General features: G+C 38.7%; 1 protein-coding gene across 1 annotated transcript; it reads left to right on the top strand.

The window, feature by feature from the left end:
• Positions 1-8,667: 8,667 nt before the first annotated feature.
• On the top strand, positions 8,668-12,413 carry LOC140873306 (uncharacterized). The gene is made up of 4 exons (XM_073276403.1): positions 8,668-8,680; positions 11,151-11,512; positions 11,580-11,909; positions 12,000-12,413. The coding sequence occupies exons 1-4, from the start codon at positions 8,668-8,670 to the stop codon at positions 12,411-12,413; spliced, it is 1,119 nt and encodes a 372-aa protein (XP_073132504.1).
• The last annotated feature ends 4,095 nt before the right edge of the window (positions 12,414-16,508 follow it).

Below are 16,508 nucleotides of genomic sequence, written 5' to 3' on the forward strand. Positions count from 1 at the left end.
TTCCAACGCGAACGTAACTTACCTGGAAACAATCGAAGTCGTGAATGATAGAGCAAAACTTTATGACCCACTTCGAAGTACCGTCGGGAGATCATCTTGTCATGGAAAGCCTTTTTTTTGTCCTTGTAAATTTTAGAGCTAGCATAGGCATCATTCCGGATCTCTTCTAATTCTTGCAACTGTAGCTTCCGGTGCTCGCCGCTCTCATTTATCTGCATGTTAAAAGTTTTTATAGCCCAATAAGCTCGATGCTCCAACTCCACTGGTAAATGACATGCTTTCCCAAAAATCAACCGATATGGAGACATTCCAATCGGTGTCTTGAATGCGGTTCTGTATGCCCACAATGCATCATCCAATCGCAAGCTCCAATCCTTTCTCGTAGGATTCACGGTCTTCTCTAAGATAGATTTGATTTCTCTGTTGGATACCTCAGCTTGACCGTTGGATTGTGGATGATATGCCGTGAAAATCCTGTGCGTCACATGATATTTCTTCAGTAGACTCGCCACGGTTCGGTTGCAGAAGTGTGTGCCTCTATCACTGATGAGGGCTCTAGGAATTCCAAACCTAGAGAAAATGTGATGCTTGATAAACTCTGCAACAACTTGAGAATCGTCAGTACGGGTGGCCTTTGCGTCCACCCACTTCGAGACATAATCCACAGCAAGTAATATATAAATATAACCATGTGAATTCGGAAAGGGTCCAATGAATTCGATGCCCCAAACATCAAAGATCTCATAAACTAGAATAGGTTGTTGGGGCATCTCCTTTCATTGGGAGATGTTACCTGTCTTTTGGCATTGGGCGCACGACTTACAGAACAGGTAGGCGTCTCGAAATAAGGAGGGCCAGAAGAATCCGCTGTCCAACACCTTCCTTGATGTCCTTCTCGGTCCAAAGTGGCCACCACATGCATAGGAATGACAAAACATGAGAATATGGATTACCTCGCTCGCGGGAACGCATCGTCTTATAACTTGATCAGCGCAGTGCTTCCACAAGTATGGATCATCCCACACATAATACTTCGCATCACTTCTCACTTTGTCTTTTTGCGCCTTAGAAAATTCAGAGGGGAAACCATTAGTAACTAAATAATTCACAATATTTGCGTACCATGGTAATTCGGTGGTCGTCGAGAACAACTGTTCATCAGGAAATTCGTCACGCAAATTCAGCTCCTCATCAATATGAACTAGACGACTCAAGTGATCAGCAACTAGATTCTCGGCCCCTCTTTTGTCTTTGATTTCTATATCGAATTCATTCAGCAGTACTATCCATCGGATCAGCCTTGGTTTTGCCTCTTTCTTCGCCATCAGAAAACGAAGAGCTGCATGGTCAGAATAAACAATAACCTTAGCACCAAGTAAATATGAACGAAATTTTTCTAAAGCAAAAACTACTGCTAAAAGCTTCTTTTCAGTAGTGGAGTAGTTTCGTTGGGCATCGTTCAGAATGCGCGAAGCGTAGTAGATAGCATGCGATGCTTTCCCAACTTTCTGGCCTAAGACAGCGCCGACGGCATAGTCACTGGCGTCACACATAATCTCAAAGGGCTTGCTCCAATCCGGTGGTTGGATTATTGGTGCAGATGTCAAGGAGTTCTTCAATTTGTCAAAGGATGATTTGCATGACTAATCAAACTCAAATGACACATTTTTTTGTAATAGCCTGCACATGGGGGATGCGATCTTGGCGAAATCTTGAATGTACCTCCTGTAAAAACCTGCATGGCCAAGAAAATAACGCACTTCCCGCACACATGTGGGGTAAGGTAGAGATTGAATGATATCAATTTTAGCTCTATCTACCTCTATTCCCTTTGATGACACAACATGACCCAAAATCACACCTTGCCCAACCATAAAATGACATTTTTCAGAATTCAAAACGAGGTTGGTTTCGACACACCTCTTAAGGACAAGTGCAAGGTTAGATAGACAGTTTTCAAAGGAATCACCATAGACAGTGAAGTCATCCATAAAAACTTCTAAGATATGCTCAATAAAGTCTGAAAAAATACTAACTATACACTGTTGGAAAGTGGCCGGTGAGTTGCAAAGTCCAAAGGGCATGGGCATCCGTCGATAAGCAAAAGTGCCAAACGGGCATGTGAATGTCGTTTTTTCCTGATCCTTTGGCACGATAGCAATCTGAAAATAACCAGAATATCCATCAAGAAAACAATAGTAAGGATGACACGCTAACCTTTCAATCATTTGATCAATAAAGGCTAAAGGAAAGTGGTCCTTTCGGGTTCCGGCATTCAGCTTCCTATAGTCAATACAAACCCTCCACCCATTTTGAATACGGGTGGGAACCATCTCGTCATCCTTATTCTTTACAACGGTGATTCCGATTTTCTTGGATACCACTTGGACCGGACTGACCCAGTGACTGTCAGAAATTGGGTAGATAACCCCAACTTCAAGTAGTTTCAGAATCTCAGCCTTTACCACCTCCATCATCGGTGGATTCAGTTTGCGTTGCGGCTGACGTGAGGGGTTTGCTCCTTCCTCCATCAGAATTTGGTGCATGCATGTAGACGGGCTAATTCCTTTAATGTCTGCTATGGTCCACCCAATAGCAGTCTTGTGCTCTTGTAACACCTTGACTAATTGCTCCTCTTGATCAACTTCCAAGCTGTTAGAGATGATAACCGGTAATGTTTCTCCTTTACCAAGGAAAACATACTTTAGATGGTTTGGAAGTGTCTTCAATTCGACCTCTGGTGCCTGCAAAACAGATGAAAGACTCCTAGTATTAGAAACTGGCAAAGTTAAGTAAGAGACATTACCTGACTGAGGTAGCTCAGGCGAACTATTCAGAAGTTTCTCAATCTCTTCTATTTCTTGATTGCATCGAATTCCATCTTCCGTCTGCATAATGGGTGCTGTAATAGCCACCTCTAGATCATCTTTCCCTGCATGCTCACAATACTCTTGTGCCAAGAAATCCACTATATCAATAGAAAACGCGCAATCATCACTATCAGGGAATTTCATGGCATCATAAATATTAAATTTTACAACCTCGCCATCGAATTCCATAGTAAGTGTGCCACTGTGAACATCAATTTTCGTCATGGAAGTTTTCAAAAACGGTCTGCCTAAAAAAATAGGACTATTATGATCACCGTTTTCCATATCTAGCACATAAAAATCTGCAGGGAACACTAATTCATTTACTTGCACCAACACATCTTCTACTACTTCCCTAGGGTATGCATTAGACCTATCCGCTAACTGTATGACAATTCCAGTTTTGTTCAATGGGCCAAGTTTTAAGGATGCATATATAGAATAAGGCATAACATTAATTGATGCTCCTAGATCTAGCATGGCCTTCTCAAGTCTAACATTCCCTATAGTGCATGGGATAGAAAACATACCTGGATCCTTACATTTTGCGGGTAGTTTCCTTTGGATCACTTCAGATACATTCTCACCAAGTTCCACTATTTGACAGCCCTTCAATTTCTGCTTCCTCTTTGCTGTGCACAACTCCTTCAAAAACTTTGCGTATCGAGGTACCTGCTTAATCGCATCTAGCAATGGAATATTGACCTCACATCTACGAAAAGTTTCATAGAGCTCCTTAATCCCATCACCTTTTCTAGAGTCCTTAAGTGCTAAGGGAAAAGGGGCAACAGGCTTATATTCAGATAAAGGAGGAAACTTACCTCTTGGAGAATCATCCTTGGATGATTTTTCTTCACTTACCTTTTGCTCTTCTTCTTCTTTCAGCTTCTCTTTGGGCTCAACCTCAACTTCTTTCTCCTTCATTTTCAACTCCTTCCCATTCCTTAAAGTTATTGCACTTGCGTTCTCTCTTGGGTTCACCACAGTTTGAGATGGCAGACTGCTGGAATTTTGTGATTCCAGCTTGTTGATTGCTGTTGCTAGCTGTCCCATTTGAGTGGTTAAGTTTTGTATACTTGCCCGGGTGTCCTGTTGAAAAGATGCAGTGTTAGTGGCAAGTTCCTTAACTATATTTTTGAGAAACTCACCTGGAGTTGGTATCTGAGGTCTCTGCTGTTGCTGTTGAGGATACGGCGGCCTATAAGTTTGATTATCTGGTGGTGCTTGAGGCCCCGATTGACTTGCTTGAGGATTCCCATATCTTAGATTTGGATGATCCTTCCAACCAGGATTGAATGTGTTGGAATAAGGATCATACTTCCGTTGTGGTGGTCCAGGAAATCCGTCAGTAGCGTTTACCTGTTCAACTGAGTCCTCTTGAAGTGTAGGACACATATCAGTGGCGTGTCCTATTGCAGTGCAGATGCCACATGCCTTCGGAGTCTATCCATTCCCTACAGTCATCTGACGCACAAGAGTCGTCAATTCAATTAATTGATGTTCAAGGGAAGAAACATTTACCTCGTTGTTCTTCCTTGGTACATGCTCATTCCTGTTGGTGCCGAATTGTTGAGAATTGGCAGCCATATTTTTAATAAAATTCTGTGCTTGTACCGGCGTTTTGTCCATGAAAACACCTCCACTCTCCGCATCCAACATGCTCCTGTCATGAGGCAACAAACCTTCATAGCATAATTGAATCAACTGGTTTTCACTTATCTGGTGTTGCGGACAACTAGCGCAAAGCTTCTTGAACCGCTCCCAATATTCGTGCAGTGATTCCCCTGAATATTGCTTGATGCCATAAATTTCTTTCCGGATGTTTGCAGCTCGAGAGGCTGGAAAAAATTTATCCAGAAAGATCCTTTTCATCTTCGTCCACGTGGTGATAGAGCCAGAGGGCAAGTAGTATAACCAATCCTTAGCAGCACTCTTCAAAGAGAAAGGAAAGGCCCTCAGTTGAATCTGCTCCTCCGTCACTCCATGGGGTTTCATACTAGTGCAAACCACGTGGAATTCCATCAAGTGTTTGTTCGGGTCTTCACCTGCAAGACCATGAAAAGCAGGTAGTAAGTGAATTAAACCAGATTTAAGTTCAAAAGTATCATTATTTTCTAATGTAGAAAAAGTAATGCATAGAAGTTGTTGATTGGGATCAGGAGTGCCCAATTGTCTCAGACTCAGGTCAGCATTAGCAGCCATCTCTTCTTCTGGAAAAGAAGCTCGAGCAGAGGCTTCTTGTTGTTGCCTACGGAGTTCTCGCCTTCGCTTATGCAAAGTTCTTTCGATCTCTGGATCGTAGAAAAAATCCTCTTCAACAAGATCACCTGAAAGCATGAACTAAAAAGAACTAGAAACAAAGAAAAGAAAAGACAGTAAGATTAATCAAAATAAAATAAAAAGAAAATGAACACAAAAAAAAATTGACACCGTTCCCCGGCAACGACGCCAAAATTTGGTAACGGTTAGTCGTGTCGCGCCCAAATTAACCCAACTCAGATTAACTAAATAACATGTAGTAGCGAGAGTAGGGATCGTTCCCACGAGGAAAGTGAAATTTATTTGTGTTCTTAAAAATACTTGAAATAAATAAAAGGGGATTTTCAAGTTTGGATTAACTACTAAAAACTTTAAGCAATCAAAATTCACTAGCATGCAAAATTTAAATAAAAGACTGGAGAAATTCAATAAGAGACGAGACTTGGTATCGGTCGACTACACCCTTGATATTCATTCATTCAATCATCGATTCTCTAAAATAATTAATCTTATTAAATATTCGTTATTGAAAATTCAATTCTTGTTTCACCGTAATATTAGTTAATTAGAAAACAACATTCTTAATTAACCCTTACCAATGGACCAACCCGATAACAGCAATCTAGATTTAAATCCACGGTAGCATTCAAACTAGTAAAACTGACAAAACTAGACAACACAACACCAGCGGTTATATTTAGCCTATCCAATAATTGATCCTACGAGATAATAAATTCAACAGCAGAAATTATCACACGTAGTTGCTTCGCAAATTAGGTTATTCAAACAATTACGGATTTGAATTCTAATTTAGCTATCGCTTGCAATACAAGATCCTAAGATGGCCAATCCTAAAATCTCGCATACAAACATAAAATAAAACAGATCAAATATTGATACTTAATAAAAATTAAAACACTACAAATCAAATCTCATAAATGAAGTATACCAAGGGTTCGTCTCCCTCAACCAAGTAAAAAAGTTTAGCTACAACGATTCATAGAAAAATTCACAAAATTCAAAGAAAAAGAAGAAAACTAGAATTAAGAATTCAGAAGAAAACCTAGCCTCTAATGTGTCTCCACAAGTCTGATCAAAAATCCTACTAAAACGGAATAATAGTCTAATAAAGGCTAGGAACTAAATTAACACAAAGTTTCCAAAAATATATTTTTTTTTTCAAAACATAACGCCCGCTCGATCTGCAGGAAATAGCGGATCGAGCGGCGTGAATATCCAGCTGCTACTGCCTCGCATAAATAGGGCTCGCTCGATCTGTAAACATCTGCGAATCGAGCGAGAGAAATTGTCCTTCCTACTGTCCTCAAAATATAAGTGCTCGCTTGATCTGCATACTCTTGCGGATCGATCGAGAGAGAATTTCCAGAAATTGTCCAGCATTTCCCTTGCTTCAAATCTCCGTTCCTCCGAGGTTCCATCTTAGTCCGCAAAATAAGTGACCTAACCACAAAAACAAGAATCCCATCATGCGAACACGGAAAATGCAATACGAACAAAATGCTAAAATAAAACATGCAACTAATGCGAAATAACAACAAAAATGATACTAACAAATGCAACAAAAACACAACTATCAAATAGGGTGTCCAGAAACACAGAGTACGAGACGTGAGCATAAAACGCTCAGTACGAGAGTATGAGTATACATGCATGCAAAGTGAACTCCCTATAACTCGAGATCAAGGATCAGATACAAAGACAGACCGGGCCATGGTATGTAGCACGTTGTGCCGTCGCTTCAGGAGGTGGCTCCCATACCATAATACCAGTGGATTTACCGGACCCAAAGACATGGAAGTCCATCCACTAACAGGATAGGGTACAACCCTACTAATAGACATCTCGAAGGAGATAGCTCAGTATGCAGATGAATGCAGCATAAGTCAATGACATATAAACCATGCAGTCACATAATACATGCATACTCAGTCAGGATATCTCGAACAGTACTTTCGTACCTCAAATCAGTGCAAGCTCTACCAACTCTAGGTCCACGCCTATAGTATGCTCTACACTGCCAAATGATACTACTATCATTAAAGAGCTCTAAAAGTCTTAACTAAGCTATTGCATACTCCTAAATATTTATAGGAAGCAAAAGCTATACCTTCGTCCGTCGTTAGCCCTTTGATGTCGATGCCTCCAGAACTTGGGCACAACTCCGCTACGACTATCGAACGCCTCGCCAACCCTCGGGTCAAGCCTATGAAGACTAGAACTACTCAAATATGCCTGGAATAGAGAGGGATTCTCGGAATTGGCAAATGAAAGTGAAGCCTTGGCCTCCTATTTATAGACATCGATCGGAACCTCCGATCCTCGATCGGAACTTCTGTTCCTCGATCGGAACGTCCGATCCTGCCATCGGAGCTTTCGAAGATCCTCATCTGTCACGTGTCAAAATATCACTGGTTGACTTTGGATAGGGGTGATCGGAGCTTCCGATCCTGATCGGAGCTTCTGATCCTGCCACACGTCATGCCTGACGTAATACCATCGGAGCTTTCGATCCTGCATCGGAGCTTCCGATCCGTCCGGTACCTAATCTATTTAATTAGCGTTGATTAATCTCTTAATCACTGATTTTTGTTACGGGCTACTATATTTAGACTCCTTCTCTTCGACTTTTTCCTCAGATTTCTCCTCTTCAATAGCAGGTTCTTGGACTCCAACTTCTTTTCCACTTCTCAACTCTATGGCATTGCACTATTCCTTAGGATTCACCTCAGTATTGCTAGGGAACTGGCTGCGGCTGTTTTCTTTCAGTGCGTTTGCCAACTGCCCAATGCTAGTCTCCATAGATTGCAACACCGCACCCATGTTGGCCATGTGCGTCTCCAAGCTGTCAAGGCGAGACTCAGTTCTGGCCATCCTCTTACCTGATTCCTGCACAAAAGTACTAACCACAACCTCCAAAGACGACTTACCCTCACTCTTATTTGTCATGAACTCTGAAGGATTCAACACATTATTATTGTTAGCATAAGAAAAATTTTCATGATTTCTCAAGCTAGGATGGTAAGTATTAGGGACAGGGTTACCTCTGTAAGCTCCATAACCTCGGTAGCCATTAGGAGTGATATAATTAACTTCCTCTAGGGCGTGTGATCCTTCAACTCCAGTTGAATCTGCAACATTAATCTTATTCAAAGAAGCTACCTGTGTAGTTATTGCAGATAATTGAGCGGTGAGGGATGTGAGAGGATCCACTGCATACACTCCAGCTGGCTTCTTGACTCCCATACGCTCAGATGACCATTGAAAACTATTAACCGTCATCTGTTCCAGCATATCGTAGGCCTGTACGGGGTCCTTTGCAAAAATAGTTCCTCCAGAAGCAGAATCCACGTTCATCCTTGTAGGCGCATTCAGTCCATTGTAAAACCACTCGATCTGTTCCCAATCTGCGAAATTGTGGTTAGGACAACGTCTAAGTAATTCTTTGTACCTTTCCCACGCCTCGTATAGTTGTTCAGTGTCCAACTGTTGGAATGTGCTGATCTTTATCTTCAGTTGGATGGATTTGGCAGGTGAAAAATATTTCGCAAGAAATTTTCCTGCCATTCTCTCCCAAGTAGTGATGCTTCCTAGCGGCAGTGATTGCAACCAACTTCTGGCTTGATCCCTGAGAGAAAAAGAAAACAAGCATAAGCGAATAATATCCTCAGACACACCATTAATTTTTACCATATCAGTTATCTCCAAGAAGGTGCATAGGTGTAGGTGTAGGTGAGGATCAGCAGTGGCGCTCCCATTAAATTGGTTCTGTTGAACCGTGTTGATCAAAGCAGGTTTTAGCTCAAAATTGTTGGCGTTGATAGTTCCTCGAGCGATTCCAGAATAGTGAGCCTGGATCATCGGCCTGAAGTGATCTCTAATTGGCACCAGGGAATCTTGTTGTGCTTCTTGTTCAGCCATTCTCTCAATTTCTTCTCTTCCAATTCTTCTTAACGCACGTGCAGTGCGCTCGATCTCCGGATCAAAGAGTAGAGAATTCGCACTTTGAGATCGCCGCATAGACTGCAATTAAAAATAAGAAGAAATTAATTAGTAACTTAAAATAAAATAAAATAAAAACTCTAAATTAAAATCTAGACTAATTGGTAACAAGACTAAAAAATAATCAAAATTTACTCCCCGGCAACGGCGCCAAAAACTTCTTGTGAAAATTACTCGCAAGCGTACGAGTGTCAAGTTTTAATATAGTGAATAATTCAGATATCGATCCCACAGGGAGTAAAATGAAATAATCAGTGCTTATAATTAAAATAGTCTAAACTTTATCTAGAAAATCAATATTTCAGAATTTTGCAGAAAATAAATAATCAATGAGTTTTGATAAGCACGCACACAACTTTCTGATAAAAATCAATCAGAGAAAGATGGTCTAGAGGTATAGATTTCACCTGGTTTCAACAACAATCAATCCTAATTAATTAATCTTCATGAATTTTAGTCAATTAATAGCCAAGAACACTTAAGTTTATTATTTCCTTCTCCCGAGCAACAAATAATGTTTATAACTACAATTCAATTCCAATATCCCTATTAAGAATTTATCACAGTGATCTATCACAAAACAATGTTCTTTTTAAAAGCTCTGTTAAAATTATACACTCTCCCGAGCTGTATAAATAATTAACAGTGTATTTTCCAATTGTCCTATTCAAAATCCCCTCTCCCGAGCAATGATTTCAAATAAATATAACAAATCAATTATTGATCAGATAATTGAAAAGACAATCAATTCTAGAAAAAACAATTAATCTAGAAACAAAACTCAATTCAATAAAATCAAAAATTCATGAAAGTGTCTACACCAGGTTCCATCCGACCTCTAGACTCTAAAAATTTAGTTCATAATAAAATTCTGAATAAAACAAAACATGTTCAGAAAATTAAAAATATTCAGAATAAAATAAATAAAAATAAGAAACAAATCCGTCGTCGACGTCGTGTCCGGTCTATCGATCTTCGTCTTCGTTCTTCAATTAAGCTCCAGAAATCTTCCAAAAGTTCACGATCCAATCCCTAATCTCTGATATGAGTTTTTGTGTGTATATGGAGGCTCTCCCCTCTGATGGAATTAAATTTCCTTTTATATCGTGTAAAAAAGCTCATCCAAAAAGCCCATAAAATACTTGCCCGAAATAATTAAAATATTCCAAACAGCAACGGGGCGGGCGCGCTAGTTAAGGCGCGGGCGCGCCTGAGTCTCGCAAACATACTTTCTCTCTTCTCCAGATCATAGCGCGATAGCTCTTTCTTTAGGCGCTAACAAGAAGCGCTAAACTTTGGCCCAATATGAAAGCCCATCACTATTCCTTACTGTACGTTTCTTTCTTCTTCTTTTCTTTTCTCAGCATTTTTTTTCTTCTTTTATTCTTTTCCTTCCTTTTATTATTTTCTTCCATTTTCCAAATAAATTCAATAATTCTTCTTTTCTTCACAAAATTCCATAATTCACTGTAAACACAAATACAACAAAATACCCACATAAATCTGCTCGAACCAAACAATTAACAATTAAAATCATATATAAATTAAGTGTATAAAATACACTTATCATCACTGCAAGTAGATTCTTAATAGGGATATTGAAATTGAATTGTAGTTGATAAAAATTATTTGTTGCTTGGGAGAGGGAAATAATATACTTAAGTGTTCTTGGCTATTAATTGACTGGAATTCATAAAACTAAATTAATTAGGATTGATTGTTGTTGAAACCAGGTGAAATCTAAACCTCTAGACTATTTTTCTCTAACTGATTATATCTGAAAGTTGTGTGTGTGCTATCAAAAACTCATTTGATTATTTATTTTTCTGCAAAATTTTCAAATATTGATTTTCTAGATAATGTTTAGACTATTTTAATTACAAGTATTGAATATTTTTAAACTACTCCTTGTGGGATCGACACTCTCTCTTTCACTATATTAAAACTTGACACTCGTACGCTTGCGAGTAATTTTTACAACAATACTTGTGAAGTGGACAGTGGAGCTGGGTGAATATGACATTGAGTATCAACCTCGTAAAGTCATCAAAGCACAAGCCTTATCCGATTTTTTGACAGAGGTGGTTACATTCGGTCAAGAGGAAGTATGGAGAATATTCGTGGATGGGGCCAGTGGTATCGGGGGCAGTGGTGTGGGAGTCATCCTGAGCTCACCTACCCAAGAGAAAATCAAAATAGTTGTGAAATTGGATTTTCAGGTCTCCAACAATGAAGCTGAATACAAAGCTAATAGCAGGGATGAGGCGAGCTCGGGAAGTCGGGGCGAGCCACATCATAGTATACTCCGATTCACAATTGGTGGTTCAGCAAGTGAAGAAATCCTTCTTTACCCGGGAATAAAGGTTGGTAAAGTACTTGAAAACAATTCAAGAACTGGTAGCAAGTTTCATCACTTGGACTATAGAGCAGATACCTCGGGAGCAGAATGCTGAAGCGGATGCTTTGGCGAAAAGCGCAGCAACTCGGGGACGCGAGGGTGATAAAGAGTTTATTGTGCAAAAGGAGTTAGTGGCCTCCATAGAGGCTCAGGATACGGTTTCCTCAGAAGACACATGGATGACCCCGATATTGGAACATCTCACAATTGGGGCTCTACCGTCGGATGAGGGGCAAGCTCGAATGATACGGAGACAGACACCACGATTTGCCCTACTAGGTGGAATCTTATATCGGCCTTCTTACCAGGGCCCCATGATCAGGTGCCTAGAGGAAAGAGAAACAGAGTACGTCTTAAGGGAAGTACATGAATGATATTGTGGGAACCATGGAGGATCTTTGACTCTGGCGCGAAGAGTATTACTGTCAGGATACTGGTGGCCCACTTTGCAGGCCGATGCATCACAAATAGCCCGGTCTTGCGAAGGCTGCCAGAGATTTGGTAATTCCCAACACAGCCCAGCTAGCAATTTTAAACCATTACGGACCTCTTGCCCGTTCGATCAATGGGGGCTGGACATTGTGGGCCCATTTTCACAGGCCCGAGCTCAGAATAAGTTCTTGCTAGTAGCAGTGGATTATTTCTCAAAGTGGATAGAAGCAGAGCCCCTAGCAAAAATAACAGAAGGAGAGGTGATGAAATTCCTTTGGAAAAACATGGTGTGCCGATTTCGGCTCCCGCGGAAGTTGGTCTCGGACAATGGAAGACAATTCCAAGGGCAGAAGCTAGCAGATTGGTGTGCAGAGATGTGCATTAAACATGCCTTTACTTTAGTGGTCTATCCTCAAAGTAATGGCCAAACTTAGGGAAGAGTGGTGATGCCCTGGGAGCCCAGGGCCATCGGGGCCAGACCTCGGGTCAGCGAACAATGTTCTAGCCCAAATACTTTAGGGAAGAGTGGTGATGCCCCGGAAGCCCAGGTCCATCGGAGCCCTAGGGAAATAATTATGGCGGGACTATGATGTAACAGGTGAATGGGATAGGTTGCATGAAGCCGAACTTATGTGTGAGACCTCGGTTCTAAACAACTAATCTTTATTAAACAATAATTAATCATACAAGCTCCAAGATTAAAATCAATAAAAGAAATTTTTTTTTAAAAGGGCCTCGCTCGATCGGTAGAATTCAACCGATCGAGCGAGCAAGAAATTGCAAACTCCCTGTCCGAAGAAAACTAGCACTGCTCGATCGGTCATATTCAACCGATCGAGCGGGCACCCTTTTTCGAAAACAGAAACATGGCATAATGTCATCGCTCGATCGGTCCAAAACTACCGATCGAGCGATGACAGTACAGGCCAAGAAAACACAACAGAAATCATGTCAACGCTCAAGTTTAAAACCTTCAAAACATAACAAGGTTCATAATACACGCAACGACAACATACAAATCTCAATACTCGCATAACGATACAACAGATAATAAGAAGTTCGAGTTCTAAACATGTTCCAATATAACAAGATAGACATGCTGATACGACTTCTAAAACAAATCTCGCTTCTATCTCTCACTCTTGATGCTAACCAGGTCTTCGCTGACTTGATCCTGCTCCACCTGTTTCCAAGTACACATACAAAACAAAGCAACAACTGAATAACTCCGGTGAGAAATATATTCCCAGTAAAAGCAAAATAACATGAAATAACCAGTAATATAACAACAACATGCTTTCAAGATAACATATTCAATGTTAAGACGAATGAAATCATGTCTTTAAAATCGGGATATCAATTCTGATAAACAAGGGATTTCTTCTATGCTTTTGGGATCCCGAGGATGAGATCACGTAACGACTCACCGACTCTTCCAATCGAGGTGGTGCCATGTATCCCAATCCCCTAGACTTTGGTGCGACTATAAGGAGTATGCTGACGCTAGGTGAACTTCTACAACCCAGGCCACTCGCAGTATAGCCCCCAAAACGTCTAAATAAAAAGGGTTGTTCTGCCCGACAAATCAAAGGTTTGGCTCAAGATGAATGCATAAGAAAACATAAAACATTAAGCCATATAACAAAGCTCAAACACAAAATACATGTTCCACATTCTAGAACAAGTATTGATGTAAGTATGTGATTTAAGGAAAACTCAAGAACCAACTGTCTCGAGTGCGCTATCCCGCTAAAACGATGTCTACTTGTACCTTTCAATACGAATAGCTCCAACTCTGGATAAGCTACAATAAAAGGTTATATCAGAAACTATACAACCTAACAACAGCAACTGCTCAAGGTAATCTCTTTACCGTTCTTCGACAATCGACAGCTGCTAACTCGGGGCTCGACAACTCCAAACGAATCTGTACGTAGGCAAAAGATGATCAAAAACGACGAACAAACCCATTTGCCAAAGTTCTACGATTCAAACGGTTCAAAATCTCAAAACTCAAACCGGCGGCATAACGACTATAAACTGATCAAACTGAAAACGCAGACAGCAGTACAACATTTCAAACAACACAAATCAATGCTAAAACAACAATAACAACTCAAATCCAACACATCTCAAAATCCACTTTTTCGAAAATGCTTCCAAAAATCATAATAAATCCGAACGACACTCTATTTCAAAACCGACTGAAAATAAACGATAAGAACTCGTTCTTGATAAGAACTCGTTCAAGAACAACATAACCGAAACTCAATCGATTCTAAAAACATCCAAAAATAGAATTACAACTGATCGTAGAAATACTTACGATAAAACGAAGCTCTTGCTGCTGTGATCGCTAATTTGCCTTAAGAAATAAATTCTAACGGACGGATCGAGCTCGGACTGAAATCTGAAAGCTTGAGAAAGCTTTGGGGCGCAACAATGGAGGGAATGGGTGCTTGGGGAGGAGAAGGAGTGAAGAAGGAAGTCAACCAAGCTTAGATAATATATAAAACTCCATATTTGCGTTTTAGTCCCTGAAATTTTTAAAATTTGCAAAATAGACCCTGATCAAAATCAAGTCGGCTCTTAAACTCTGTAATCTCCGATTATCTCAAATAAACTCAATTAAAATAAATTTGAGACGTTACATTATGGCTCGGGAATAGAGATATGGCCATGTTCAGAAAACCCAAGAAAGGGGGAGGACCAAGTCTCCGTGACTTGGTCCACGCTTGTTTCTCAGAACCATGATCCCCACGTCGCTGCGATCTCAGCCTGGGAGATGGGATCATGCACGGTTGTTAGACGTGAGTAACCCCTGCACCCACGATTCAGATCGTGGCCACTACCCGAAAAGGGCGGAGCACTCCTCATGCCCCAAGACCTATAAATACTCCATCATAGGTATCAGAAAAGGTACGTTCATCTATATTAAAAAAAGAACTACACTCTTTTTTTCTTAAAAAGTCCACTCTATTTCTGAGTCTGACTTAAGCATCAGAGTGGTCCCGCCGAAAAAAAACATATATAGTTACTCAAAAAAAAACATATATAGTTACATATAGTTTAGTACGTATTGGCTATGAACCATATATATTTTTGTGACGCTACGATCTCAAAAATTTTATTCAGTACAAGCAATTCGAAAATAAGTGTTTACCCAAGTCCCAACTCAAGGATGGATCGGTGCTATAGCCTATAGCCCAAAACCAAACCCCTTTTTTTTTTTACACTTATATAGATACCCAAAATTAATGGAGTTGTAAAATTTTTATATTTATATATGGAGTAAAATTCATTTTGATACACAAACTATTGGTAAAATGTCAAATTGGTACATTAATTATTGAAAATAATTTAATTGATACATAATCAACTTATAAAGTCGATTTTACTCTTTACCTACATTATTTTAAAGTCTAATATTTTTGTTAAATTAAAATAGATACACAATTTATTTTTAAATTTTTTTTATTAATAAAATTATAAACATAAATTTATATTTATTTAAATTTTATATTATAGAAAATATATCGTACTCATTGTACGCAATATTATAAATATTAATTAATACAAACATGCATATACACACATATATATATAACAACTGATGAATTATATATTCAAAAATAATATATATTAAAAATATATAATAAAAGATATATATTTTTCTGTTTATCTATGCTATAATATTATTCTTTATATTAATAAAATTTAAAATTATATATATGTGTGTCTTTCATTTATAATCTATAAATTTTACGTTGAATATTTTTTCGTATAATGATATATAATATTCTTTTTATAGTATAATAATTAGTAAATATGAATTTATATTTACAATTATAATTAATATAATAATTTAAAAGACAAAAATATGTATGTAGTTCAATTAATCAATTTAATAATAATAATTTAAAAGCAATTTAAGTAAAGGGCAAAATTGACTTTTGAGTTTGCTTATATACCAATTAAACCATTTTTAATAGTTCATGTACCAATTTGACATTTTATCAATAGTTTATGTACCAAAATAATTTTTACTCTTTATATATGTGTTGTTTCTCTGAATTTTCTCCGTAAAATTCGGTCTCATGGATTCGGTCTCGATCAAGCCTCAAGTGCATGTACATACACTCCGTGATTTTGTTTCAGATTAATTAATTTTAAATATTATAATCGTTGTGTGACGTGAATGTATAAAGAGTGATATTTTCAGAGATTAAAAATCGCAATTCTTGAACAATTAATAAAAATTTAATTTATTTATTATCAATGATTCTCTAGTTAACAAAATAAAATGATAAGGGTTGAAAAGGTGAAAATTCAAGCTGTATTTATTTTTGTTTGTAAAATTCTCAAATGTGTCACAAAATATATTGTGTATAAAATTTGTTATATATATATAATAATATATAATTTATTACATTAAATTCAAGTTTTTTTTTTCAAGTTCTCTTGAAACCAGTATTCTTGACATGTTATTGTTGCATGAGCACCCTGTAAGCTTTGAGTTAATTTTGTAC

The sequence above is a fragment of the Henckelia pumila genome, chromosome 1, assembly GCF_033568475.1.
Source record: "Henckelia pumila isolate YLH828 chromosome 1, ASM3356847v2, whole genome shotgun sequence".
Classification (NCBI taxonomy): Eukaryota; Viridiplantae; Streptophyta; class Magnoliopsida; order Lamiales; family Gesneriaceae; genus Henckelia; species Henckelia pumila.